Source organism: Semicossyphus pulcher, unplaced genomic scaffold (assembly GCF_022749685.1).
Source record: "Semicossyphus pulcher isolate SPU_LCO1_2020_fin unplaced genomic scaffold, fSemPul1.0.p SCAF_10, whole genome shotgun sequence".
NCBI classification, from domain to species: Eukaryota; Metazoa; Chordata; class Actinopteri; order Labriformes; family Labridae; genus Semicossyphus; species Semicossyphus pulcher.
The window spans coordinates 26,768,718-26,795,731 of record NW_027211604.1 but is presented as its reverse complement, the minus strand read 5'-3'; the positions used below and the strand labels follow the sequence as shown (position 1 = coordinate 26,795,731).

The 27,014-nt window shown below is 41.9% G+C and overlaps 1 protein-coding gene across 1 annotated transcript; it reads left to right on the top strand.

Moving 5' to 3' along the window:
- Positions 1-465: 465 nt before the first annotated feature.
- Positions 466-18,865, top strand: prdm15 (PR domain containing 15). The gene is made up of 24 exons (XM_069672885.1): positions 466-561; positions 1,128-1,167; positions 1,252-1,345; positions 3,615-3,768; positions 3,861-4,013; positions 4,188-4,296; positions 4,376-4,450; positions 4,660-4,872; positions 6,348-6,557; positions 8,050-8,144; positions 8,231-8,318; positions 8,419-8,586; positions 8,846-8,940; positions 9,051-9,182; positions 11,382-11,522; positions 11,618-11,781; positions 12,067-12,146; positions 13,613-13,732; positions 13,821-13,952; positions 14,118-14,201; positions 15,281-15,456; positions 15,571-15,651; positions 16,055-16,276; positions 17,973-18,865. The coding sequence occupies exons 1-24, from the start codon at positions 466-468 to the stop codon at positions 18,504-18,506; spliced, it is 3,456 nt and encodes a 1,151-aa protein (XP_069528986.1). The 3' UTR covers positions 18,507-18,865.
- The last annotated feature ends 8,149 nt before the right edge of the window (positions 18,866-27,014 follow it).

The window sequence follows — 27,014 nt, the reverse complement described above, 5'->3', positions numbered from 1 at the left end:
TTTATTTAAATAACAGCGATATTTTCATTGCAGATTGCGGGTTTAACAAAACACTTAAAGTAGTTTAAACCAGCTCTTTCAGTGATAATTGTCTAATAAAACATACAACACAGTGATGGGGGACATTTGGGATCACGACTTTTATTTTGTTACTTAAATGCTGTGTAGTCCTTTTTAGTCCAACTATAGCGAGTGTAACTTGAAAACACTTGTGGTCGGGTAAGGAAAAAACTGAATTCACGACTCTATGCTAGCTCATCTACGGCAAATTAATTTATTTTGCCGGGAAACAATACATTTACATTTACAGATACATTGTAGTGTTAATTAAAATGAGAGCATTTTGAAAAATATGTTATTTTCTGGGCTTTTTTGTGTGGTGAAGTACAGTTTAGCCACTTTTCGCCTAATTAACGGTTGATTTAGTTGCTTTGTGTCAATTTTGATGAGACTACAGTCCCCATAATGCACTCCGCGTTCGTTTCCGGTCCTGCGCCGTTTCTGGAGCGGATTGGAACCCGGAGTCAGGATTCGATAAATGAAGGGTCTCTTGCAGAAAAGGTAACGTGTTTTCCCAATAATTTACATCGGTTTTCTACAAAATGGCGACGCAGTTTTGTAGTCAAGGTGCAGACGGTTGGTCCTGGTCGCTCCGGGGTTTCCTGGGCCGCCTCCCAGGCTGTCAGCTAGCCGTTAAAGAGCATCGACTCCGGTTTGGTGGTTTGCGTCTCCGGTCCATCCGCCATGCCGACTGTTCTTTGTTACATTTTACTGAAGAGGAGCCGCTCAGATCGGAGTTAAAACCCGGCTGGAGTTTGGGAACGACTCAAATCCTGGATCCCTTCTCCTGCCCGGACTGCATACGTTAATATGCATGTCCACACTGTATCGCTAACACCAGAAACCAGTTTATGTTGTCATAATACACCACTGTTTATCCTGGAGGTCTGATGCATTCAGGGCAGCTGGGGTGTCCCGGGTTAACTGTGCATGCAGGCTGGGAAGTTTAGTCACACTCTAATACACTCTTACAAGTAGCTCTTTAATATACATGCCTATTTTAAAGACTTTATTTGTCCTTTCACCCTAGACATGATAAGAAAAACAATCATTGCCTCTGTCTGTAGGTTGTCATAATGGCTGAGCAGACACCAGATGAGCTGATCTGTGAGTATGAATCCAGCTCTTACTGTAAGTGACTGACAGTGTGAGTCTGTGCTGTGATGACAGGTGTGATGCTGTGTGTTTCAGGGTGTGATGACTGTGGACAGTACCATGACTCTGAGTGTCCTGAACTGGGACCACTGGTCACCGTCCAGGACTCCTTCGTCCTCAGCCGGGCCCGGTGAGTGACAGGTCAAGAGTGTCTGGGCTTATGGCAAGCCTTTTTAACATTTAATATGTAGAGTGGAATTTTAATGACAGATATCCTAGTCAAAATTAGCATTTCAGATATCCACAATGACATTGTTACTATCCACAGTTGTCATTTCAGATATCTACAACGTCATTCTTCTAGAAGAAATGACATCACTTTTGCAATTCATGTGTATGGGGCTTTCAATACACGTATATACATGAATGGCAAAAGTAAATCCACTTCAGATTCAGATATGTAAATTGAAAAAAACATTTCAGATATCCATAATTTAATTTGGGATGTCCAAAGTACATTGTGACTAGTAAAAATTACAGATATCCACATTTGGCATTATGACTTGGTAAAATTCAATTTCAGATATCTACAATTAGACTTATGACTAGAAATGATTCAAATGCAGATAACCAAAAACGCATTGTGGATATCTGGATTGTTTTTTCAATTTAGATATCTGAAATAGAAATGATGACGTGTCACAATTGGATAGTAGCTATCTGAAATGAGAGTTTCTCCTAGGAAGAATGACGTTGTGGATATATGAAATGCTCATTTTGACTTGGAAGAATTACATTAGAGATATGTGTAATTAATATCCAGTCTACTAATTACTTTTTAAAGATTAAATGATGTCTTTAATTGAATCTTGACTAGGGTAAATTCAATTTGATATATCATTAAATACAGTTTCTACCAGTAAGAATGTAATTGTGGATATCATTAATTAAAATCCTAACTAGTGAGAATACAGTTTTGACTAGGAGAAATGCTGTTATGGATATCTAAAATATATTTCCTGATAGGAGTGAGTTTGGATGTCAAAACGGCTCACCATGCTGGGCTTCACTGACTGCAGTCACGTCATCAGTCTGTACTAGAGCCGACTGATATCTTGTTCTGCTGATATAATGAGCCGATATGGACTGACTACAGATGTATAAATATTAGCATATACTTTTTAAAGATATAAACCGATGTTAAAACCTTATCTAAAGAGCATACCACAGAAAACGATGCTTGGGCTGATCTAGAAATGGTGTTTGTCTATATGACATTCTCCAACTTCATAGTTTCCAATATTCTCAGTGCTGTCTGTACAATTCGTTGACAATGTATAATATTGTGTTCACATGGATTCATGCAGACAGTAGACAGAAAACCAGATCTCATTTTAATGGATAAGAGGAGGATAGTAAAGTTAGGTGAGGCAGGCACAAAATACCGGCACCAGTAACGGTGACACCATTGCCATCCCAAGTAAAAAATAAATTATAACTTTTATCCTCTATGACAGAATTTACAATCGCAGGCTGTGTAGCTCCCATCAAAAACGTGATGACAAAGACGACAAAGAAATAAATTGCATTTCTCCTTTCACTATCATGTTGGCAATGAATGCATTACCATTTGTATTTGGGAGATTTAACATTAATAATAAGTTTGTAATCATATACAAGAAAAGGCTGCATTTTATAGCTACATGCAAAATTAGAAAAACAACATGAATTTAATGTAATTTTCTCATTATTTTTTCTCCTTTTTTGTAAGCTATACAACATTGCCATTATAATATTCCTGATGCACATCATTTTGCTGTCCTGTGATTGCGTCAAACTGTTCGTTTGTTTGTTTGTTTGTTTTTCCTGTGCTGTCCAGATTGGGTTATCCTATATGTAAAAGAGAGCAGCTTTCTGGGTACCTTTGCAGAGTCCTGTCGCTGCAAAATTGGGACACAATCCATATAGAAAAGGTCCACTGGCATTCCAGCATAAAAAAAAAAATCACTCTTTTGGTTGCCCTATCAGTAATCAATTAAGTCTAAAGTCGGTATATATCAGTTTCAGCCTTAAAAATCCCATACTGATCGGGCTCTAATCTGTGTCTACTAAGCTGAAGTTATTTGTCCAAGATTCAGCCAGAGAGAAACAGTCAAACCTCTCTGGTGCAGGCAGTCACTAACCTTGCTGAAGTGTCTGACCCTGACTTCCAGTTGGAGAGGAAAAGTAAAAACACAAAGCCTTGATAAGTGGTGCGTTTTGAATATCGTAGCCCTAAATAGAGATTTATGAGTCAGTAGCTCCCTGCAGATGGTTGACTTTCTGGCACTTAAATTTCCATCCCACACTCGCTACATTTCTACTTTTAGGCAGTCCACACTTTATTTAAAAAAAACCTTAAAATATAATGGAGGTATTGTAGCACTTATTGATGATATAATGTTCTTGCCCTGGATCAGGTCGTCTTTACCAAACAGCCTGGAGATCAGACAGGTGGGCGACGGGGAGGAGGGGGTGTTTGTCCTGCGCCGGCTGGTCAAGAGGACCCGGTTTGGGCCCTTTGAGGCTAAGAGGGTCGAACACCTGGAGAGAGAAGGAGCGTTCCCTCTGAAGGTGCAGCATGATATACCTGAGCAAGATTGCATGAAGAAAAGACTCATAAATGGATGGATTTTAAAGTTTTTCATTGGTTCTTTAATGTGCAGATCTTCCAGAAGGATGGAGTGGTGGTGTGTTTTGACTCCAGCAGTGAGGAGGACTGTAACTGGATGATGCTGGTACGACCCGCCACCGATTATAAACACCAGAATCTGACGGCTTACCAGCAGGACGATGACGTGTACTTCAACACCTCACAGGTACATCTAATCATCCTCAACCTGGGTCACTCTGGTTGCTGTTGGTCTAAGATTTTAGGAGTTTATTTTGTCATGCAGCTCTTTAATTTATTTTCCTTCTGTAACCACAGTTATATTCAAATAATAAAAGGATATTGCCGTACGTTTGATCTCCATAATCTATGTTTTTCCCAGGATGTTCTTCCAGGAGCCGAGCTGAGGGTCTGGTACGGAGCTTTCTACGCTAAGAAGATGGAGCGGCCCATGCTCAAGCCTGCGCTTCAACCACCACCAGCCTCAGCAGGTAGACGACATTACAGCAGTGATGATGTAGGGTGCTATGTAAACAGTGGGTTACCTGTTAGTTTCTCTCTTTCACTCAGATGTGAAGTCTTCCTCTGAGACTACAGAGAAAACTGGAGCCCACATGCCCCCGCTGGCTGAAGAAAATAGTGCAGGTAAGAGCATTAGAAATATCCATCATCTCCTGTCAGCACATGTTAGACATGATTATACGCGGTTTATTTTAAGATGCTTGTGTTTAGCGGTTTTGAGTCCCATATGAGCAGGTTCCCTCCCTTTATCCCTTCAAAACAGCTCTAATCTGAGGAAATGCTGTGTCATGGTTGCACGCTCTGACTCTCCTACAATCCTCTGTTGATCACAGGAAACATGCCGAGTCATCTCAACAAAGTAAAGACACTAACTGTTCCCCCAGCCGACCAGGTCCTGCCCCAAGAGGAGAGCCTGGTGGGCCCTGAAGAGGAGGACGGAGAGCCCCCTCCTGCAGCTCAGCCTGGACCCAGGAGAGGACCGGGCCGAGGGAGGAGAGCGAAGGGACGCAGGCACGGAGCTGCAGCTGGTGCAAGCAAAAACAAGGGTGAGCGAGACAACAACAGGCGGGCTCGAGGCAGACTCTAACACATGTGAACAGGGCAAAAGTAGCTCTTTGTGATATACTTCTTTCATACTGTACTGTAATTACCAAAGTTTAAAGGGGCCGTATCTTTTGAAATTTTGCATGGGGTTCATATTTTTTGGTGTTTACTTTTTCACAGTGAAAAAGTGCAAACTGCATAATTCTGTGTTTTTCCAGAATTAGATTCTTAAAAAGGTCTCCTCTGAAATGAGCCGTTCAGAATAGCTGCAGGTCATTCACCGTCGTTCACCTCAGGCTGCCTTCTTGCTCGAGCTTGTAGTCAAGTCGTCAAGATTTCAACTCACCATTCTGATACCTGCTGGTGATTCTGGCTCGTACACATTAGGGCGAATAACCGATCATAGAGCAGCCATGTTTTCCACAACTTTGGAGTGACGGTGCAGTGCGGCTGTTCCCCACTTGGGATCGCACATGTGGGGGAGGGGCCACGCAGTCACTTCAAATACTGTCAGCCAATTGTGGCTAACGTCTGACCTTTATTGGCAAAACGGCTTGTTCGTTTGAGGAGGAAGGAGAGGCTCTGAAAAATAATGAAATTAAAATATGTAAACAACGAGATTCAGAAACACATTAGAGTAATATGTCCACTTTAAGTGAAAATCTATTTAATCATCATCAGAATACTAAAGTAATTATTAAATTTGATTTAAAGCTTTGCTCTAAAGTGCAACATCACACAGAAAATTTAGGCCGAACAGATTCTTAAAGAAGAATTTGCTCCTCTGATTTCACCAACCGTCTCTGTCACTCTGTCTTACTACATGTGTAACAGTTAACTCTGAACAAGCTACAACAGGTTCACGCACATTCTGCAGATGGCAAAAGGTTGCAAATAACTCTCTCTGAAATAAATAATTCTCCGCAATGAAGAATCTTAATGAAAAGTTACACATGAATAAAATTCTTCCTGCGGTTCAGAATTACAGAATGAGTCTCACAGCTTCATGCCTCTTCCTTGCAGCCGTACTATCAGCATGGCTCTAGATATGCATTGCACAGTTGGTCTGTTTCCATCGAGCGCCATACGGCTTTGTTCAAACACTGTCAGAGCTATACCATTCCCATCAGCCTCGCCTGTATGTAGTGGTTTGTGCTAATTAGTAAATGCAAGCATGCTAACACGCTAAACTATAATGCAAACATGGTAAACATTAGCGTGTAAGCATTGGCATCCTGAGCATGTAGCCTAGGTACCACTGTTCCCATACAGTCTTTTTTTTGTCTTTGGTTTGTGTTCTTTACTGTTTTTTTTAAGGGCTACAAAATATAAAAAGGTCAAAGAATTATATACCTGTCATGCACACTTTGAATTGAGTGTTGGGCTCAGAAATCCAGTACCAGTTGGACCTTTATTGCCACGCTGCGCGCCATATACAATAGATTTCTTTTTGACGTTTGATTCCTGATGTTTGCAGATGTGAAGCCTCCTCTGCACAGATCAGAGCCTGCAGCGTCAGAGGCCTCAGCAGCAGCAGCAGAGAGCAGCAGCCTGTTGAGCGCTGCAGACAGCGGGGCCGTCCTGAAGAGACACAAAGCCAGAGAGCACAAGAGGGTGTACCGCTGCTCCCTCTGCAACAAGGTCTTCCAGAACAGCAGCAACCTCAACAGACACGTCAGGTCTCACGGTACGTGCCGGGTTGTGTTCATCATCTCTCTTTGAGAACAACACAATTCAAATACAGTTAAAGGGGAATTCTGGTGTTTTTAAACCTGGTTCCTCAGCTTTTTTGTGGTCTAAATAACGGAAGGAGAATGTTTTGATGCTCTAGTAGATTGTTTAAGCTGTGAGACAGGCTGCAATAGCTGCAAGGTAATTGGCTATGTCGTGGTATTAAAGTATGTTTACTAGAATTGGTTTTACTACTGACAGGCTCAGATTGCTTAGTGTTGGATTAAAGCCAGGCATTTAAAACACCAGAGACACACAACATTAAGAACAAACTAACTGGCCGTTGGATCAGCAACTTCTGGTCTCTGTGAGATAAAATTGCTGTTTTTGTCAATGGAGTCTGTTTGCTTTGAAGAGAGCCCTTCACCTAACTGATTTTAACATAGCAAAAAAGGCTTTCTCTGCAACTTGCAGGTTGCTCTTTAAGCATAATTCATATGCATATGATGGACCACAGGCTTATAATCATGAGCCTGTTAGGCGTCACAGAGACCAGGAACAGGCCAGGATGAGGAGAAATAACGGCCACAGGAGAGACATTGAGCTGTAGTGTGACGAGAACCAGTGGAGACCTGGGCAGGTGTCGTGATGAGTGAGCAGCGTTAGCTAGCGATATCTAATGCTGTGCTCACATCACAACACTGTAAAGTTTATCGCATACCAAAGGCTATAGCAAACCATGAGTAGTAGTAAGTGGGAGCATTAATACTGACCCATCACCGTAACTGATGGGCGAGTGTCAGCTTGAATCAGTGTCCGACCCGTCCCGAAGTCCCGCCTCTTCACCTGCACAAAACGCACCCAGGCACGAAAGCTAGCTTCGTTCCTCTTCCTGTCAGGGAAACGACGGCTCGATGTCCCGTCAGGCTAGAATTTGTGCACCCGACACAAACACAAAAATTAACCATCATAAGGGCTGGTGAAATTCACTGTTAGACCACTGAAATAATATCTACACAATACGATACGACTGCTCAGACTCACTACCACCTACTTCTGCACGCTGAGCTAAAGCAGAGTCGGACACCGTGAGTCCCTCTTGTGACGTAATTTGACGCCATGTTGGGGGAAAAAAGCAGTTTTTAGCAGCCATACTGAAAATCGGACCCTTTTTCCTCCAAATTAGTGCCCTCATGTCTTGTAAATAAGCTGATATCAAGGATTAACCTTTTCCCATGGCATTTTCAGACGAGATTAAGTATTAATGTAGTGAACAATTTATCCTGCAAGTTGCTCTTTAAGGTGACAATCTGAGCCAGAGCGGAGAGGCAGTGGTAAAAACAGTGCACTTTTAGTGGATTCGCTTTTATCAGGCACATTTGTGCTCAAGGTTTACATGCAACTATTGAACTTCAAGAAAAGAGGTCTTGAAATACTTGAATTCTCCTTTGAATGGAGATTAAATGGATGTTTAGTATTACAGAATCTCTTTGTGTATGTTCTTCCAGGCGATAAGCTGTTCAAATGTGATGAATGTGACAAGTTGTTCAGCCGCAAGGAGAGTCTGAAGCAGCACATCTCTTATAAGCACAGCAAGAACATGGTGAGTAACACACACACAGCTAACACGGGAGGTTTCATTTATCATCAAGTTAGTTAGTTTGTCTGATTCTGTGTGTGCTCCCACAGCCTGACCAGGAGTACAAATACAAATGCAACACGTGTGATAAATCCTTTCGCCTGGAAAATGCCTTAAAGTTTCACAACTGTCGCACAGGTATTCGTCTTTCGTTTAATATGAGGCGATCGCTTTTTTCTTCTGAAAAACGTTTCCCAGGTCTGTTGGATTTAATCATTCCATCTTCTTCTCTCTCCAGACGACAAAACGTTCCAGTGTGATATCTGCTCGCGGTTCTTCTCCACCAACAGTAACCTCTCCAAGCACAAGAAGAAACACGGCGAGAAGCTGTACTCCTGTGAAATCTGCAACAAGATGTTCTACCGCAAAGACGTCATGCAGGAGCACCACAGGAGGCACAGCGTCGGTGAGTCCCACCGGAGCACAAAGCAGACCTTTGTTTTTCGTCTTGTTTGGGCTTAGTTTTCATTTTTCATTCTCACAGGAGGAAAAATGTCCTTTTTTATGTAAGAGTTACTTCCTGTTTAGGTGCTTCCTTTATATTTTACTGAAGAAAAACATTGGACTGGATTAGACTTTAAAAAAGAGTAGTTGCGTGTCACCATATTTTTTTGTTAGACTTATGACCTTTTTTGCGGAACTAAAACAACATTGCATCTGAGCAGGATCAAAGCACATGAAGAGGGAGGAGCTGGAGGCTAATGGAGAAGAAGGCACCAAGTACAGGAAGGAGCCGTCGCCCTGTCCCATCTGTGGAAAGGTCAGCACAAATTAATGGCTCTTATAGCACACGATAAATTTTAAGGAAGAAAAATGCACCATGGGTGTTCAGAAGTACTTTATCTGTGATGTTTGCATGTGTGTGTGCAGGTGTTCTCCTGCAGGAGTAACATGAACAAGCACCTGTTGACTCACGGTGACAAGAAGTACACCTGTGAGATCTGCGCTCGAAAGTTCTTCCGCGTGGACGTCCTTCGAGATCACATTCACGTCCACTTCAAGGTGAGACATGCAGAGTGGAGACACTTTTCTCACATTAAGCAGCCTAATGTTCTTGCTGATGGAGGTGTTTCATCTTCAGATTATAGGGATAGGGTTTTTGGGGAGTATGAAGTCCATGCTGCTTTTCCTAACAAGTACAAAATATGACTTTTGCATGACATTTTGCAAAAGCAGCTGTGTTTGTACTTATTTGTGCTGAAAAAGATGATGAATTAGAAACCCTTGTCCACAATGTGGCCTTGATATTACTTCTACATAAGGGAATATTAACAAACAATGAAGACCGTAGTTTTCCAAACGTTCGTCAGTCCATGTTGCCATTACTAACAGCAGCGCATCTTTGCTCCCAACTCTGGGATCGTCTGTAATGCAACAAATAACAGAACAGAAAAAGAAAATTAAATATATTTCCTCTTAAATGTTGCTTTAAAACATTGATGAAGTCTCCTGTTATGCACAGCCATGTCACAGATGAACAGATGAAAGATGAACTAAATTAAATCACCTCGTCCCCTTGCCCAGAACTTTCTCTGTTATTACCCACAGTGAGACTTGAGTCCAGGCAGCCAATGAAAATACAATGTAATGTAAAAAGTGAATGTAAGCTAACTTTGTCAGCTGTCATTTCAGGCGATGAAGGAAAAGAGTAGTGATATAGTCCTTTTATATTGGATTTTGCCTTCTACCACTCTAGAAGAGTCACCATGTAACTGCACTGTATTAAATGAGTAAGTGGTAGAAAGTGTTGGTTCCACTGTTATTAGTAACTAGTACATATAATACATGTTGGGTTTAAGGTGAAGATGTGTGATTCTACTGAAAGATTGTTTATATTTGAACTTAACAGCCAGTCCAACCTCTGAACCCGTCGGCTTTCATATATAACCTCGGGGAGAGACAGCAAACATTTCAGGCATTCTGGTTTAGCCAGCGGTTAGCGATAAACGACTTCCCGCCAAGACTTCCTTTCCCGTGCGCTGCACTGTTCACAGTCCAGCTAGCATCTTGAGAAGTGACCATGTGTTCAGAAGTGAAGCGAAATTCGTCCCTCCAGATATGTCAGCAAAATAAAACACTGTCATCTCTTGGTTCATTAAATCCCCTGGGGGAGCGCCCGTTCATCTGTTTGTGCTGAGTCTCAGTTTCACTGTAAACAGTCAGTTACACAGAGGCTGCACTCTGGATTACTGCAGCGGGATGAAGCCGAAAAAGAAACAGATTTTCTTGTGATTGACTTCTCTGTTGGTTTTGCTTGTTTTGTGCTTTGTTTTGCTTGGTTGTCAAAGCACTTTGCAAAGTCTTGTTTTTAAAGGTGCTATATAAATAAAGTTATTATTATTATTTAATAACAGGTCTTAAGTTTGCTGAAAATTCAACATCATGATGCAGATCAGTAACAAGTAAAAGTGAAGCTTTGTTAGGTCTGTCCTCAAGAGAGAGAACAAGAGAAATGAAAATGTTTGTTGAACGCTGATTTCTGATGCATTCAAGGAAGTCGGGAAATCGGAACTCTTTGGCGACACAGGGTCAAGGGAATTTATCTCAAGTTGACTTTTAGATCAATAACAGATTGTTCGCTGAACTTGCTGCAGATGTCTGTTAATAGAGATTAATAAGAAGCTAAATCATTGTCAGATGGCGCTGATGGGATCCGGGCTGCACATGGCAAAGCCTGCTGATACGTGATTGGTCAGTACTACTCGGGCTACAAATGGAAACCAGAACATTTCTCATACTGAAATCTGGTCACACGCCTACAGATTCTACATTTTTATGTAGAATCCCTTTATTCAGTGCCTCTTCAGAAGCCCCACCCCCAAAAGTCATTAAAGAGCACAGACAGGGAAACGTCTCCAACTATTAATAAAAAGCAGTTTTGACAAATCTGGAGCATCTGCTGCCCGAGGAAAAGTTTGTCTTAAAATAGGAATACATTTTTATCGGCCGTGGGCGAGGACGTGGGAGAGGGAGAGGTCAGAGTGCACACACACCACCTGTTGCCAGTTGGCTAAATCATGTTGTGTGGCTCATTCTATTTGTTTCCAAACTGTGTTTACAGAGTGTGCACAAACACCGGACCTTTTATAAGCCCTCTCAAAATGGCCAGCAGGACAGTGAGGAGATATTCCCCACCTTTAACTTTAACGCTTCCTGTGGGTCTTAGTTGTCATTGTGTCTAATCGTTTCTCTTTGTTGCAGGACATAGCGTTGATGAACGAGCAGGAGAGAGAGGGCTTCATCAAGAAGATCGGCATCTCAGCAGGCGACAGTGACGAAACTGATGACGAAGACGACGACGATGACCCCGAGCACCACAAATACAACTGCAAGAAATGTCAGGTAAGCTTTGTCCGGACAGACCTGCATACACGTATTTCAGAGAGCTGATCTGCTTGTTTTTCTCTCACACTCTCACTCATTCACGATCTCTTCAGCTGTCCTTCGCAAAGGGCAGAGAGTACCTGAAGCACATCATGGAGCAGCACAAGGAGAGAGGATACGGCTGTGGGATCTGTAACCGACGCTTCGCTCTGAAGGCCACATACAACGCTCACCTGGTCATCCACAGAGAGCAGCTGCCCGACCCCGCAGTGCAGAAGTAAGACCACAGGGGGCAGCACAGACACACCTTCCACCTCTTATATTTCCATGTGGTTTACGGGCTTGGTTAGCTTTGTCCTGTACAGGCGAAGATAACAGATACGAATAGAGACCAGAATGTCGTATGTTGTACATTTTGTGTAATCGGTATTGAGAAGGTTCAGGTCCAGATGTTTAGGAGCTCAGGTTACTGCAATAATGAAGCTAAAGGTAAATTACCTGATATGATACTGAAATATAAGCAGTACAAAGTCATTCTAATCATTTCTCGTCTGTCCTGAAGGTACATCCATCCATGTGAAATCTGTGGCCGGATCTTCAACAGTATTGGTAACCTGGAGAGGCACAAGATCATCCACACAGGTGAGCAACAGCCTGTACTAACCTGTATGAAATGGTGTCCCATTATGTGTGTAATCCTAACGACACACAAACAGTCCTCTGTGTTTATTCTCTCCATCCATCCATTATTTGTACCGCTTATCCTGTTCAGGGTCTGGGGCCGGAGCCTACCCGGCTGTCATTTTGCAAGAGGCGAGGTACACCCTGGACTGATCGCCAGTCAATCACAGAGCCGATACACAGAGACAGACAATCTTTCATGCTCACACCTACGGGCAATTTTAGAGTCAACAGTGAACCTAGCGAGCATGTCTTTGGACTGTGGGAGGAAGCCGGAGTACCCGGAGGGAACCCACCATGCACAGGGAGAACATGCAAACTCCACACAGAAGGGTCCACTGTTTCTGAACCGGGGTTAAACTAGGAACTTTCTGGCTGTGAGGTGACAGCACTAACCACTGCACCACCTCACAGCCTTGTTTATTCTCTCACCGTGTTTAATTGTACCGTATACCTAACAGTCCCTGCAACGCTCTTAGAAAATCATGAAAAAGTTGCGGTCCGCTTTCTGACCTTGATGCATTGAAATTCAAATTCTATGATCGGCTGTTTTTCTTCTGCATGTTCCAGCTAATGTCTTTTAGATGGTTGATTTCCATTTGTGGTTTCTAGATTGAACAGAGCATTACTGTGTGACTTCACTCAGTCACTTGATAAGCTCGACCTGCATGACCTACTTTCCTAAAAGTTGGAATCAACACACTGAGGACAGTTTTTTGCCATTATTCTCATATTCGTTACGTTGTTGTCATTATTATGTAGCAAATTTGCACCCTGAAAAAGTCACGCAGAATTACCTATTAGTTCATGTTTGCACTGCGCTTCAGATCTATCTTTTAATACTGATGTTATAAAGTTATTTATAAGAGCTTAACCCCTCTTTGTGTTCACTTATAACTGAGTGATGACTCTTAGAAGTTAGAGTGTGAATTTTGACATGAATTGCATCAATGAAAACATTTTTGACATATTTTGCATAGTGGTGCAGTGTAGCCTCACAGCTAGAAGGTTCCTGGTTCGAAACCCTGTTCAGGCTTAGTGGGCCTTCCTGTGTGTAGTCTGCATGTTCTCCCCGTGCATGCGTGGGTTCCCTCCGGGTTCTCCGGCTTCCTCCCACAGTCCAAAGACATGCTCGTTAGGTTCACTGACTCTAAATTTCCTGTAGGTGTGAGCATGAAAGGTTGTCTGTCTCTATGTGTCAGCCCTGTGATTGGCTGGCGATCAGTCCAGGGTGTACCCCACCTCTCGCCTAATGACAGCTGGGATAGGCTCCAGCCCCCCGTCACCATGAAGAGGATAAGCTATATAGATAATGGATGGATGGGGACGAGGAAAATAAGCTTCACACAGAGACATAAGATAAAAACGCTTTTTTTCACGTCACATGTTAATTCAGTGTGTGCATGTGTCCTTGTCTGATCATCCAGGTGTGAAGAGCCACAGCTGTGATAAATGTAACAAATCATTTGCGAGGAAGGACATGCTGAAGGAGCACCTCAGGGTTCACGACGACATCCGGGACTTCCTGTGTGCAGAGTGCGGGAAAGGTCACTACACTTAACTTTCTCTTACTGTGTAAACGGCTTCAGTTGTTGTTTGGATCTTTCCTTATGGAGTAAATGTTTTCCTGTGCAGGCATGAAGACCAAACACGCTCTGAGGCACCACATGAAGCTTCACAAGGGCATCAAAGAGTACGAGTGCAAGGAGTGCAACCGCAAGTTTGCCCAGAAGGTCAACATGCTGAAACACTACAAGAGACACACGGGTGAGTCAAAATGTTTGACACATTTACACAGCTGTAAGAGAATAAAGCCTTGTTCTATTTATCAAACTGTTTACATCCAATGCACGACAATTTCTTAAAGTAAAGTGCGTCATGCTTCTGTTTGTCCTTTTGTGTTTGTTTATTCTCGTGACCCTCTGCCTGCAGGTATAAAGGACTTCATGTGTGAGCTGTGTGGAAAGACATTCAGCGAGAGGACGACTCTGGAAACACACAAACTCATCCACACAGGCAAGTGTCTCGTGTCAGGCCATCATAACAGCAGCCTGGGGCGCACAGTTTGTTAAACAGACTATTACAAGACATGCTGAACATGAGAGTCTGTAATTAGGCTTTTTTCATCCGTGTTCAGAGCCACGAACATGGAGCGGTTTATGATCAGACAAAAAACAATACACAGCCACAATAAAAAAAACAAAAAGCCACTCAAAAATGTAAGAACATTCTCGCTGTAAGACTAGAAGTTAAAGCATGAAGAAGGATCGTCTGAGATCAGAGAGGGTAAACAACATCTGTCCGGACTCTAACAAAAGATAAATAGAAGAACAATAAGATGATTCAGTGTTACAGTTGACAAAGCATTTTTGGCCGGAGGGCTAATGCTAAACCAGTTAGCTAGCTTAAACTAATAAGAAGTAATCATTGTAGTCAGCAAGCTAACGCTAACAGTGTCTGTAACGCAGCTTCATTTTATAAATGAGCGTGCAACAGCAGCTTGTCCATATAATAACCCCCGTCCTGCGTAACATCTCCAGAGCGTCTCCACACGTGAACAAAGTGTGCCCGCGTGCCGGGGTTGAGCCTCCCACAGCCTCAGACCGATTGGTCTCTAGATTGTGATAACAATGACAAAATATATTTAACAGACTGTGTTTACGGGCAAATACATTTTTTGATCACACAGAAGGTGGACTTGTCGTCAGGATCAGTGGAAACTCAGAGTGTGACAGCCCGTATAATACTGCAGCGCAGTTCCCACCAGCTCTCTGCAGACGGTAATATTTTCACTCTAACTGCGCGGGGCTGTTTTTTTTGCCACGAGGCTCATTTACATAGAAAGGGGTAAAATTTGCCCTGAATGTCTGCATAATGACTCATTTTAATATGCGCAAACGGCACCAGAGCACAGAGATGCTGTTTGCTCTGCAGCGCACTTTGGGGTGCATTCAACCCTCTGCGTGTGCTTGGAGAGTGAGGCGGAGTCTTTTTGTGTCATTTGCACAGGTTTAGCGGGCGCAAAAGCCGCCCGATCCTTTTATTTAGGCCCTAAGTATGCTAAACTAATCCAGTTTGTGTCTCTCTCACTGCAGTGGGTAAAACATGGACGTGTGCGACGTGTGATAAGAAGTACCTGACGGAGTACATGCTGCAGAAACACGTCCACCTCACCCATGAGAAGGTGGAGGCTCAGTCGTGTCACCTCTGTGGGACTAAGGTGTCAACCCGCGCCTCCATGAACCGACACCTGAGACGCAAACACCCCGAGGTAAGTCTAGACGGACGTGTATGTAAAACAGTCCACATGTTTAAGCACTATAGCTTTTACAAAATCCTTAAAGCTTGTTGTGGAAAAGTGACTGTTCTCCTTTTTCTCCTGGAGGTGGTGTCTGTAAGACTCGATGAGTTTGATGATCTTCAGGAAACTTCAACAATCAATGATTCATCCATCAGCATTGTGCAGGTGAGATTACAGTTCTTTCGCAGCGCAGTATTTAGGCCAAACAATATGGACAAAAACATTTTGCTCTATTTACATGATCAGTGTACAAAACATCCTGACACTACTGTATCTTATGTTCCTTTTACAGTCCTCTCTACTTCCTTGTTATGTAGGTTTGCCTGCAGACTAAATAAAGAAGTGTCAGAGTGCAAACATAAAGAGTTCCTGTTCATTCAGAGTATGAGCTATGAATCTGGCACACACCTGCTGCATAGTGCTATCAATACAAACATCACCATAACTCCCTTTGAACCTGTGTTGCATAACTTGCATTCATCCTGTGTGATATGTTTGTGATGGTTAATTAAAAGTGTAACCCTGTCACTGATCTCATGAAACATGTCCTCCTCCTCCTCCTCCTCAGCCCTCTCTGACTCTGGAGAAAGACGGCCTGGCCCCGGAGAGGCCCAGCCGACCCTCCCGACACCCGAAGAAGAAGCAGAGAGTTCACGTCGAGCCGGAGCTTTCCGAGTCTGATGAATATGTTGATTTCCCCGAGCAGAGACACGACACCATGACTGAGTTCAGCGCTGTCATCGTGGGGGATGAGACAGAGACGAGCTCTGCAGTGCAGAGCATCCAACAGGTAGATATGAAGACTTTCACCTAAGTTGTTCCCATATACCTCTTTCCCATCTGAAATTAGGATGTTGACGTGGGTTTTTAAGACCCAGGAAGACCTGCTAATAAATGCCAATTGTCTCTGTTCCCATTGCCAGTGGAGACTACTGCTTTTGGTCTCTTTTCTGCTGCATCACAGTTTGAAATAGGAAACGGGGTTAGTAAACAGTGAAGATGTTACGTGGTTAGGTCTTTATTGTATCGATTACTCTTTCAGTCTGTTTATCAAACTTGGCAACGTCAAAGTTGGAACGATGTTCGAGCAGCGCTGGTGGAATTTGTAGTTGAGATGACAGGGAGTCGTAGAAGTCACCGACGGAGCATAGCATGTCACCGGAAAGGCCAGATTAGCGTGTAGACACAGGTTTTGTGTTCCCTTCAATGCTGATTGGAGCCGAGGCGATAATTACCCGGGTCTACTGCAGAGTCATTTGACCCGGGTCTGAATGCCGATTGTAACATTTCCCACTAAGCAAAAAAGTTAGCTGGTGTTTTTTTTAACAGTGGTAAAACAGCTTTATAGTGTTGATAACATGTTCAATCTCCTTTTTCATCAATCAGCGGAAGTTTTGCTTGATGAGTTGCAACATGTCGAGAGGCAGCAGCTGAACACAACCTGCAGATGGCAGATATTGTGATCACCGTTACAGCTCTGTATCACAAAGAGCCTGATTTACGTTGTCTTGTTTTGTTCAGATTGAAAAGATGATTACAATATCCAAGTGTAATGACATGTCCCCTACAAGGGTGATGATGCATTCAAAAAATAAAGATGGGTTAAAAGTCTAATAAAACTGAATAAATGGACAGCTATTTTCATAACATCACACTATTCCGTAAACAAGCAGTGTGACTCCATGAGGGATTATACTGTGTGTATTAAAACTGAAGATTTAACAAAAATAATGAAGGAAACACACTGAGGCACCTTTCACTGCAGCTAAACAGAGCAAACAAGAGATTATTGATGCAGTTAATTGCAGAAAGAAAAGTCGAATAAAAGAAGAAAATAACTTTACATTGTTTTCCTGGATGAGCATTGTTATTATCAGTCAGGGCAAATCCAACAGCGTGAACATAATAGTGATGTTGCAACATTTGCAATTAATTACCGTATCTTTTGAATGGATATTCTCATATTTTCATGGGTTTCACATTTTTAGGTGTTTATTTTTCACAGTGAAAAAGTGAAAACTGTATAATTCCGTGTTTTTCCAGAATGACATGTTTAAAAAGGTCGCCTCTGAAATGGGCCGTTCAGAACAGCTGCAGGTTTCTATGTAGAACCTTGCTTTGGCTGAAATCGACCAATTGTCATTCACCGTCATTCACCTCAGGCTGCCTTCTTGCACGAGCTTCTAGTCAAGTCGTTGTCAAGAATTCAACTTACCATTCTGATACCTGCTGGCGATTCTGGCTCGTACATATAAGGCCGAATAACCGGTCCTAGGGCAGTGATTTTTTCTACAGCTTTGGAGCGACAGAGCGTGCGGCTGCTAATAATATCTGTACACATACGTAAAGTAATATGGTTTATATATTCTCTGAGACCAGAATTTTGTAGATTAAAAATATCAAAAATTCAGCAAAATTCTTTCAAACAAGGATTCAAATGTTTTTACAACACCTCTTACAACCCATAAACTCCTTGTTACTTCCAGGTGGTGGTCCTTGCTGACCCCAGCGTTCCATCCTCCTCCTCCCCCAACAGCTCTGTGGGTCTGAACAACATCACCGTCACAGCCATCCCCAGCCACGCCCCCGCCCAGTTCACCAGCCTGCAGCCCGTCGCTGTGGGCCACCTGACCGCTAGCGACCGGCCCCTCACCCTCGACAACTCCATCCTCACCGTCACCTTCGACACCGTCAGCGGCTCCGCCATGCTCCACAACCGGCCAGCCGAGCTCATCCCGGAGACTGTGGGACCCGGCGGGGGAGCGACACCACAGTCTGTCGCCCACTTCATCAACGTCACCACTCTGGTCAATCCCATGAGCCACCAGCTGGAGGCGCCCACGCTGGCATGGAGGCCGGTACCTGCTGAAGGCAGCCAGGTGACCCCCGTTCTGGAGGGGGCTCAGGTGGAGGGTCAGGAGGGCCAGAATCAGGGACCAGAGCCAGGCCGGTCCGTCCAGAGCCAGCAGGCCGGCCCGCAGCAGCAGGGCGGCTCGGCCCAGCAGATGTTCAGCTACTGAAGAGGTGCAGGTCGCCTCACACACACAGACGCTGTTGTATAGTAGAGCAGATTTTATCAGACTGTACAAAGTTCACCGTCACACAGATGCCTCTCCAGACCCTCGGACGTGAATGAAATTACAATGATTTCTTTTTTATACTGACAAAACAAAGTGGCTGTCATTAATTACCATGATATTTAAAATTAGCCAAACTCCCAGAAGTCCTGGAAGATTTCCATTTCAAACCAAAGCAACGTGTCGAACATTCAAATGCCTTACCAGCCTTTTAAAACGTGCATGTTTCCAACTTAAATCTGCTGCTTAGTGACTTATGAAAAGGTACTGACCTGACAAAAGAAGTAAATCATGTGATCAGTGACGGTGTGTGTATGTCTTAAAGTGGTTGAACCCATGAAATGTAATTTTTTTAACGCTGTAAACTGTAATTATTGATGAACTGCCTGGAAGAATACTGGAAGAGTTTTTCTACTGTTATTTTTAAACAAAATACCTCTATGAAACGCTCGTTGTTTTATTTGTCTTCATATAAATTGTGTTTATGTGGTTAAAAGGGTACATAACAGAAGAACAAAGACATTGCAAAGTGACTGCTAAAGCTATAGATTAGGTTGTTACAAGAGGTAGCACAAACCATCCTTAAAAGAAAAAATACATCGCCTATAAACCAGCATCTTATCCAGATATGGAAGAATTGACAAATCCTCACGTCTGAGATCGTTTTAAAATAAAATCTACATTTCCTGTTATATAAACAATGAACAATGAAATGAACCTTGATTTGTATTCATTCAGTGGAAACACAAAAAGTTTTCCAAAACAAATGCTCGTGTACAAGCCGAGGCCTCTTATGCATCTTTATTGTAATGAGATACAATTTATGAACACGTTAAAAATGGGCTTCCTGCATTTACATCAGAAATATTTTGTATCACAATCAGAAATACTTCTGTTCCCTAAAGGAAAAGTGTTCCATCACAGTTAAGTTACAGTAAGTTATACCACAGTTAGTCCCGACCAAATAATCTGAGTGCTGATATAGAGAACATCACTGGGACTTTTCACTCTGTGTATCACTCCGCCTCAGCCAGGTGTTCTGAATACTGTTAATTAACATCACAGCAGACCGTGTGTGTCTACACTGATCAAGCTGGTACCTCTGAATCACACAGCAGACTCTGATTTCACTGGTTGATGATAAATGAATACAAACAGATAAATGTACATGATAAAAACAGCTGATTTGTGGTCACCTGTAGACACAGGGTGCAGGAGAATGTTTGGGTTGCTCGGCAACAAAAGTAGTTTCAATTAAGTTGTGGAACTAGTTGAGTTGGTGGAGCATTAAACAATCTTGTTGATTGTTACTGTTTACTACTATTTGCCGCTTATTTAACTGTTAACTGTGTGTAACTGTGAGGTTGTGATGTTATACTGAATATCAGCAGTGCTGTGATTATATTCAGGCCTACGACCGAATCACAGCCTTGATGATATTCAGTACAACACCCCTCCCTCTCATTACTCCTGTCATAGAATAGAAAAATAAGCACAGTGAATTACAACAAAGTAGAAAAAATGACTTAAAAACATGCATTACACGCCTGTATATGACAACAGCACCTATAGGTAAATATGTGTTCTGCATTATACTACAGTATAAATCAGTGCAAATGCAGAGACGAGGCTATACATATATATATTATTATTTTGCTGGAGGACTGCACAGTCGAATGCTTTGACATCTATCCTCATCTAAAGTCACGCTACAGTCTTTCTTATCTTACATTTTTAAACAAAGAGCCAAAACAATGAGAAACATTGAGACAGAAAACCACAAAAATCTGTGGCTTTACTTTTGATGGTGATGTCATTCATCACTTTATCTTCTTCTCTTTCTTCACAAAGCTGTAAATATTGATCACAGATCTGTTTTAAGTGTTTTGTACTTGAATAAGTCAATAAATGGCTTAAGCACAGTTCACTTACAGAACAACTCTTTAAGCTGCTAACACCAGCCTGAACAGCTTTAGTCTAATAATGCTGATCCAGGTTTAGGTTTGTTTATCCTGATTTACATCTTTATCCAACAACAGAGAGTTCAGCTTCTGTGAGCCCCACACACTTATAAGAACAAATACTAAACAATACCTACAATAGGAGAAGGATAAACTTTGGGAGATAAACAGAAACAGTCCTGCTCTGACCTCTGCAGAAAAGAATAACAAGTATTGTACTTTCACCTATGACAGATTTATTAAGCTTCTCCTTGTATTTATCGTGTCAGATAAGCTTCAACTCTGAGCATTTATTACAGTATGTCCAAAGCCTGAAGCTGTTTGAGCACGCTAGTCTTACGCTCGAGCTCCATGCTGTAATATGAAACCACCAGCAGATGGCGATAAAGACTGGCAACATCTTACACACAGAGGGAAACATTTCATTATGTCCAACTTTGAATATACAGAATCAAATTAATTAGATGCTTTAGACACAAAATAGTGTCAATAACTGAAAAGTAAATTTAGTTCCTCAGCACCTGAAATCAATGATGCAGTCGTACACTTACACTGATGCACAACAATCATATTCTGCAGCTGCACTCTCCTCATCATTCCTATGCCATCACGCATGCTTCAAAAGAACCCCCTGAGGAAAGTGGTTAATGGGAGGAACAAAATACACAGGAAAAGGTTGCACAATAAAATAATATGTCACCTGAGCTGCAAGTAACTGCAGCGATGGCTTCAAACGTTCCTCCCTCGTGTGACATGCTGCCACAAGCTGTGGTTAACTGATGTGGTTTCAGATCTCATGCCTGATGTATCAGATTTATGAAGAGATGTCCTGATGCCGTTTGCCTGACTACATTTCTAAACGGGAATTTGCTAATTGGCGTGTCGTGATCTGATACAGCCTGTGACAGTTAAGTTAGATGGAGCTAAAAGTGGTGAAGAAATTAAATTCAACTTAAGTGTTAAAGGGACAGTGCTGTTTTTTTTTAAAGTGGGGTATTTGATGTCTCTTCTACAAACAGCTGATCCAATACCGTGCGCTGCATGCATAGGTATACAGTGCCGTTGTGCAGAGTGAGACACAGTGCCGAGGGAAACTACTGTCTGACGTCAATGTGGAGCTGTGACAAAAAGCTAAAATACAGCGCACACTTAAACTGACATGTTTGTGTATACGTAGGACTCTTTTAAGTGGCTAAGGTACGTGGTTCTCCTGACCCCATCTGCAGCCGTGCTTCGCTTAGCTTTGGTAGGAGCTCTGGCTGGCTTCTCCTAACAGGGGCCGTGCTGACTGTTATCTACTGTACGTAGTACATTTAATATTGATACTCACCTCACAAAACCCCACTTGAACTATCCCTTTAACCTTCATTTCAAAGTAAAATTCAAGCCCACCTTGTACAGGTCACTGAAGCTCCTCCTCCTGACACTGTGCTTTAGGTAGTTTCGGTTGTGGGCTTTCACTAATGATTAGATATTTGTTGTTTTGCAGTCAGTCAGCGAGTTAACTATACTTTGGAATATCAACTGAAAAAAATCCAAATTGTTGGGAATTGTGCATTTGTTTAGGGCTGTAAAAATACTGTGTTCATTTCGATTAATTAATTACAGATAAAATAACTTGTCAAAAATATTAACGCTGATTAATCGCACTGAAATATATCCCATGACCTCATATGTCACCGTATTATACATATAACCGTATATGTCATTAAAAACATCCCTATTACACTTGCGGCTCTCGTGCGACTTAATAAAACCGAATGCTGATGAAGACAATCAACATCGCAGACAGAGACAGACAGAAAGAGGGTGTGCTGAGGTGCAGGTGTGATTGAAGGGAAGCAAGGTGATGAGCAAATTAAAGTAGTTTGTGAGTTAACACTAAATAAAGTGAAGAAGAGAGTATAATTAAAGTGTGGATGTAAGAGATAACCATCGATAAAAACAGAGTAATCCAGACTGAGTACATGTGATGCGATTAATTTATCGCCGTACAGCACTGATATTTGTTTAAAAAACAACAGACATTATCAAAGCCTTCATCCAGAGTTCCTTACGCACATTGTCGTGTAAAGTATCCACTGTAATACACGACTGATATATCAATTTATAAGCTGTTTATTTACAGATGTTCCGATGCTTTTTTTCTACTCAACTCCTTTACATGCAAATTGGCCGATATCAAGTTCAGATTGGATATCAGTGCGAGTCTAAAAATAACCACCGTTCAGTTTTTCAGTGTCTTTGCTTTTCTTTGATTACCTGGTCCATTTGTGTTGGATAGAAAGAGACTGCTGCAGATAAGTCAGCTCCAGAGAAAATACTTCTGGGAGACAAACACTGAAGCAATCCTAACCTAAAAACCAGCTGAGCCACTACACACAAGCTAAGCTAATATTAGCATCAGCTCGCAGCCCCTCCAGACGAGCTGTGTCAGCACTGGGTAGCACTCACTTTTAACCTGGAATGGCTTTTATTCAAAGTATCTCTGATCACCTACTCCGCTCACACCTGACTGTTCGCTATCGTCAAATCATGAGTTTGATAAATACATTTCTTGAGGGGCAAATAATAACGTATTTCCAGTGAAATGAGTTGATGTTTTTCAGGTCTAATAAATTCAAGCACCCCCCAATGATCGATCCCACATTTCAGGCCGTATCAGAGACATCTCCACTGCTGGTATCGGTATCAGAACCACTCTAGTTTGGTTATTGATTTGACCTGTAACATCCTCTTCCTGGTTGTTTTCAGACGAGTGGAGCTCATTTGAGTCAAAACAATAGAGACCTTTTTTCTGACAGTGGGTAAAAGTGGACGATCCTGATTTATTTCCCTGCAGATGAAACGAGCTGATTAAATTAGCACACCAATGAAAGCTCCTCTCTCATGATCAAGAGGTGCGATGCCGCCCGAGAGAACACATTTACACTTTAAACGAGGGGCGGACTATCACCTCAAAGGGCTCTCATTCACACTGCGACCACCTTTCACCCTCTAACTGCTCTCATGTTAATGCAGAGCTGCAGCCTCACATGAAGCCTGTCACCTCGAGGACCATTAAGATCTGCTTATTGTCTCAACAGCGTCCCTGATGACATGTTTACACTTATAATTTATACCTCGTCCTTCCAGTTTGCTGATTTAATCTGGAGAGCAGAGATGGGTGGAGAGATATCAAGAGCTCATGCAGAGCTAAATTCAGAAGAAGAATTGTTATGACTGACACGTAGAGTTTAATAGAGAGGCAGGAGACACATTCATTTTCTTCTATCTAATGCCTTCACAGGGCAAAAGGAGAATCAGAGGACCAAAAAGTCACAATTTTCATGTAGATGCAGGTAATAAAGTCTCCTCAACTTCAGTCAAGTTATGTTGACGAGCAGGTAAAACTAAATTAGAAGAAGAAACTGGACTCTGAAAGAGAAAAGAAACTAAAAGTGCGATTACAAGGAATGTAAAAGAGATCTTGAAGGGACTATGATGTCTTAAAAATAAATCTGGTCACAAGATGTAATTCACTTATTATGATACAGTTTCACAGAAAAAAGGGTAAAATATTTTTCACCCAAAAGGTCAAAGGTCAACGTAACTGTGATGTCAGGTGTTCCTGGAACACTTTTTGGCCCTTGTTCCTGACCACTCCTCAAACAGCCTAGAGGGAATATCTTCATGTTCTGCAATAACGTCCACTTTGTCACAAGGATGAACTGATTAGATCTGGGGATAAAAGGTCAAAGGTCAAGAGTCTACTAAAAAACACACTTTTAAAAAAATAAAAAATATAAGATTCGACCTCCGTCCCCAGCCCAGTAATTAACCCTTAAAGGAGCAGTTCACCCCTGTTAAAGCCACTGTCAGTCAAAGCTGGTGTTTTTTTGTAATCGATAAAAGCAATCATATTTGAAATTGGCGCCATAGCTGTGGAGAAAGTTGTACAAACAGCTCGTGGTGTCGCCCATTCTACATTCCTACAACACCCAGCATGCATTGCGCCCCTCCCTCTGAAAGGAACGGCCCAGCGAGAGATACTGAAATGAAATACTACCGTTTCTCTGCAGGCAACGGCTCAGAGCGGGACAGAATCTGAAATACGACGAGAATATACCGGTGGATCGTCTAAAACATCTTCAGGTCTGCAGTCTACATTTCAAATCTGACGATTTTGAACGAGACATGACATCAGAGGCGGGCGTCCTAGATTGAGGAAGTGTTGTTTAGCAAGCCTCCTGGCCTCCGCCAGATGATGAGTTTTACGTAGTCTGACGGAGGGTTTCCAGGGCCCATTGGAGAAGCCGATAGCGTCCTCCAAAGGCACAGAGCCAATTAGCATTTTGTTCCACCATAATGGCATTAGCTCCCCATGATAGCATGATAGGACTGACGTTGAAAATTGGTGAACTGGCCCTTTAAGCTAAAGTTTCTGGTCTAATTAACTTACTTTATGAGGCCTACAATAGTAGTAGTATTAATATTGCTGGTCGTATTAGAAGTGGCCTAAATTGGTTTCAGTTTCAGGGTCTCACAGCAGATTAATCTCTGTGTCCACCTCGGAGATTAGTGCAGCCATGTATGTTTTCATTTAGGTGACATCGGTTTTAACTGTGCTGTGAACTGTGGGATGTGCTTCATTACATTTATGTCGGCCAATAAAACTGATTATTCTGAGACAGACTGGTTTAATCTCTGCTAACTGCACGTGTTAAGATAATAAATAATAAAAGAATAAAAGTGAATCATTCACAGAGAGATAAAAACTTTTTGTGAGAAAGAGGTGTCCTTAAAAACAGTGATTTCAAATAAGCTGCAGGGCCGCTTTACACTCGCTGACCCTGAGCTACAACTGTGTAAAAATGAATGCACACCTGTACGACATAATGAGAGTGAGAACGAGTACAATAATTTCAACAATGATGATTTTAAACATGACTCGCCATTCACTCATCAGGACTAAAGAATCTAATTAAAGTTGTGATTGACCACATTAATCATAAACATAAACTCTTTTATGCATTTTTCAATGAGTGTAACTTAGTGTTAAACATTTTTAGAAATATCAGTAAGATGCCTAGCTTAAGAGTTTCCATGTCTGAGATTTAAATTAGTGAAGCTATATAGTCCCATGGATTTATGATTAAATTATGTCTTGTACATTTAGCCAAAAACAACGTACTGGAGCCAAATGATCTCAGTGTATTCCTCTTAACCACGTCTAAAGTAGGAGGTTGTAAAATCTTAGTTATATTTGGGATGGAGTGAACATCAGTTAACACCATCAAACTCACCTGAATGAGTCTTTAAGGGATTCATGTTTTTTAAAGTGTCTGACGTCAATGTGAAGCCGTGAAAAAAAACTAGAATACAGCGTACACTTAAACTGATATTTTTGTTTACATGTAGGACTCTTTTAAGGGTATGTGGTATTCCTGACCATGTCTGCAGCCGTGCTTAGCTTAAGATAAGATAAGATAAAATAATCCTTTATTAATCCCCAGGGGGGGAATTCGGGAGCTTTCGTACAGAAACTCCGGCCGGCTTCTCCTAACAGGGGCCGTGCTGACTGTTATCTACCATATGTACTAGACTTACGACCTCATTCAACCTCACTTCAAAAACACCGAACTATCCCTTTAACCTTAATTTTAAAGCCCCTGTGAGGAGTTTTTCACTTGTTATGAAACAGACTGAAATTCATTCTGATTACTCTATATGAGCTACAAAAGCGAACCAGACCATCAGAGACAAGATTGATTATTTCTATTTAGTTAATTTAATGCCTGAAACTGCTGGAGGGGGGGTAGGTGTCAGACGAAGTGGTTAACCGCACGCTGCCTTTGTTTACATTTTACAGGGAAAAAAGTTAAAGTGAGTGATACATGTGACCTTTAAAGAAAGCAGGATGATATTTTTTGTTAAAAACCATCACTTCAGCATGTACAGGACAAAACCAGCAAAGAGATCTAAAAATTAGAAGAACAAAAACATTTAAAACATTATCGATTTAAAGTGAATAAAACTTTTTCTTTTGAAATCTTACTTCTTAAAGCGCTTCAAAGAATCATAATCGTCACACTGTCATTCTTGTGTTAACCAAACTAAACCTGTCTGAACCTAATCATTAACCTGCATTTGATTGACATATTTAACATACAAATGAAAGTTTATCTTGAGTCATTGGTGACCCCAAGGTAAATGACTGAAGAGACATCCATCAGAGCAAAATGTTTCCAAAGAATAAAACTAAATGTATTAAGGTCATCGGGAGAAAGAAAGAAAGACTGCTCATTATATAACAGAGGATTAAAAATCTGTCTCCCTAACCCTCAAAAATCTTGGTGCCTTTTTTGATCATGCGATGCTTTTTAATCAACACATTAAGTCATGTTTCTTTCACTTAAGAAACATTAATAAACTTAAATCTGTTGTCTCACACGCTGAGTTAGAGATGCTTATTCACGCTTTGTTTCTTCCCGGCTCGACTACTGCACCT

Excerpts from the sequence above, each read along its gene's own strand:
- prdm15 (XM_069672885.1), top strand. The coding sequence starts at position 466 with ATGCACTCCGCGTTCGTTTCCGGTCCTGCGCCGTTTCTGGAGCGGATT. Across the intron at positions 8,587-8,845 it reads CCACAGGAGGCACAGCGTCG|GATCAAAGCACATGAAGAGG; the intron begins GTGAGTCCCACC and ends GCATCTGAGCAG. Across the intron at positions 15,652-16,054 it reads CATCCATCAGCATTGTGCAG|CCCTCTCTGACTCTGGAGAA; the intron begins GTGAGATTACAG and ends CCTCCTCCTCAG.